General features: G+C 34.8%; 1 protein-coding gene across 1 annotated transcript in view; it reads left to right on the top strand.

Annotated features, from left to right (window-relative positions):
- The first annotated feature begins 171 nt into the window (after positions 1-171).
- LOC108543862 (alcohol dehydrogenase 1B-like) overlaps positions 172-2,679 on the top strand; it is an 8,898-nt gene continuing 6,390 nt past the window's right edge. The window contains exons 1-2 of the mRNA XM_017894672.1: positions 172-292; positions 1,360-1,650. Of these exons, the coding sequence (XP_017750161.1) occupies positions 1,360-1,650 (291 nt within the window). The 5' untranslated portion in view covers positions 172-292. The remainder of the gene's footprint in view (positions 293-1,359; positions 1,651-2,679) is intronic.

Below are 2,679 nucleotides of genomic sequence, written 5' to 3'. Positions count from 1 at the left end.
TCTTTCCTTATGTTATTGCTTTTAAAAGATACTTTTATTCTCTTTATAAACCAGAGTACTTCATTTCCATGGAGCTCTTGTTAGGTACCAGACATGGGACCCAATATTACATGTACAAAGATGAAAAGACACAATTTCTGACTTCAAGAGTGGGAAAACACTGGTACCATCTCTCTGTTTGATTTCCTAGGTAATCAAATGCAAAGCAGCTGTGCTATGGGAGGTAAACAAACCCTTTTCCATTGAGGATGTGGAGGTTGCACCTCCTAAGGCTTATGAAGTTCGCATTAAGGTGAAGTATTTTCCATTTGTATTTCATTTACATTTAAAAAACTCAGAGAATATTAAAATGGAAACATCAAAAAATCCACTAAGAGGCATATCTTACATGATCATCCAGAAAATAAAATTACATTTGTTGTCAAGGAAAGGTATAAATATAAATTTTAAATGTCTAAAAGTGATCAAAGAGTACATACAGTATAATTCCAGTAAAATACAAAAGAATTTATATGTTTGTACAGAAAAAAATTCCAAAGGATATTTGTCAATACTTCAAAATCAATTAACATTATTTTCCATGTGTTACTTTGCTATTTCTATGTGTTTTTTAAAGCATGCATTCTTGTATATGACTTAAATATTTCAGATTATTCTGAATTGGTTAATTCAAGAAGGGAAGGTAGAGAAGAGTTTTAGACTGAATAACCTTGAGGATAAACCGAATCTTTCATATTTAGGAATAGTAGGGAGTATAGCAAAACCCTTGAATACATTTTAGAAGCACAATTTCAGGAATNTATTTCATTTTACATTTAAAAAATTCAGAGACTATTAAAATGGAAACATCAAAAAATCCGCTAAGAGGCATATCTTACATGATCATCCAGAAAATAAAATTACATTTGTTGTCAAGGAAAGGTATAAATATAAATTTTAAATGTTTAAAAAGTGATCAAAGAGTACATACAGTATAATTCCAGTAAAATACAAAAGAATTTATATGTTTGTACAGAAAAAAATTCCAAAGGATATTTGTCAATACTTCAAAATCAATTAACATTATTTTCCATGTGTTACTTTGCTATTTCTACTTATGTTTTTTAAAGCATGCATTCTTGTATATGACTTAAATATTTCAGATTATTCTGAATTGGTTAATTCAAGAAGGGAAGGTAGAGAAGAGTTTTAGACTGAATAACCTTGAGGATAAACCGAATCTTTCATATTTAGGAATAGTAGGGAGTATAGCAAAACCCTTGAATACATTTTAGAAGCACAATTTCAGGAATCCGGGTATGTTAAATTTATCTAGTTACAATCTTTTCTGAATCTGAACATCTTCTCTTTATTCTGTAGATGGTGGCTGTAGGAATCTGTCGCACAGATGACCACGTGGTTAGTGGCAACCTGGTGACCCCACTTCCTGTGATTTTAGGCCATGAGGCAGCCGGCATCGTGGAAAGTGTTGGAGAAGGGGTGACTACAGTCAAACCAGGTACAGGATACACACTCAGGGAACACGCTTGGTTCACCATCCCAGGATTTCCCAGCCTGGATGAGGAAACCGAGGCAACGAGAGACAAAAGGGCTTCCAGAAGGTCACTGCGCAGCCAGGACTTCAGGGGTTTCCTCTTTCCCTCTCTGCCTGCCTGACTCAAGCATGTATGTCTTCAGGCACGCATGTATTCTACCCTTCAACCATTATGTACTGAGCATCTGCTAGACACCAGGCACCAGATTAGAGCCTGGATATACGTGAGGATCAAAAGGGACACAGTGCCTACCAGTGTGGTATTCATAACCTAATAACTTCCGTGTTAGTGTTGCTGAACACTGTCTTCTGTCAGGGCCCAGACAGAAGTAGAAACGGGAGGAGGGAAAAATCTTAAATATAGAAACTGTTCTGTGCTGAGTTTACAAAATGGAGGCTGCGTGGTTACGGCTGAATAAACATGACCTTTTCTTAGGTGACCTATGCTGCTCCTTCACCAGTTTCCTCTTCCAACATGGTCTCTCTTCCTGAGCATGGAATCAATGAAACAGGCTAGGTTAAAGGAAATGAAAGAAACATGGAAGGAAATGCCCCACCATCAACAATATCTGCCTTATTACCTTTAGCCATGCTTAAATGCAACTGGTTACAGATTACTAATTATTTTATCTTCAATATTTATTTTATCCTAATCTTATGTATTAATATAAATACTTTTAGAAGCAAAGGGTTAATAACTAGGACATTGCCATACTATCATTTTCACATAAACTTTACCTATAAAATGTTAATGCACCAACCATTTTTCTTGATCATGTGAAATGTATAGCATAGGTGATTAAAATAAAATTACGTTTAATTCTTAAAATCACTTTAGCCTGTAGATTCACCCTGCCCCTTACCAAATACCAATTTAAACTGTGAACAGAAAATAATAAAATAAACTGTCCAAATTATGTTTTAGCTCTATTTCCTTTAGCTAGAAATAAATTAACAACAAAATGACAGCCTTACTTTTTACCCCTACTCCCTCCACCGTAACAGGAAAAGTAGATAATTCACAAATTATCAGCTAAAAATATTTGTAAGTCAATTCTTATCCTAAAAGAAAGTGCCTAACTTGTTGTGAAGGGCTGAAGCTTTCAGAGAAATTTCTGGAATTCTTCTTTGTCCCATTTTTGTTG

This window comes from Rhinopithecus bieti, unplaced genomic scaffold (assembly GCF_001698545.2).
Source record: "Rhinopithecus bieti isolate Rb0 unplaced genomic scaffold, ASM169854v2 scaffold_26394, whole genome shotgun sequence".
Classification (NCBI taxonomy): Eukaryota; Metazoa; Chordata; class Mammalia; order Primates; family Cercopithecidae; genus Rhinopithecus; species Rhinopithecus bieti.
Note: the sequence above shows the minus strand (reverse complement) of the source record. Positions and strands in the feature narration are given on the sequence as shown.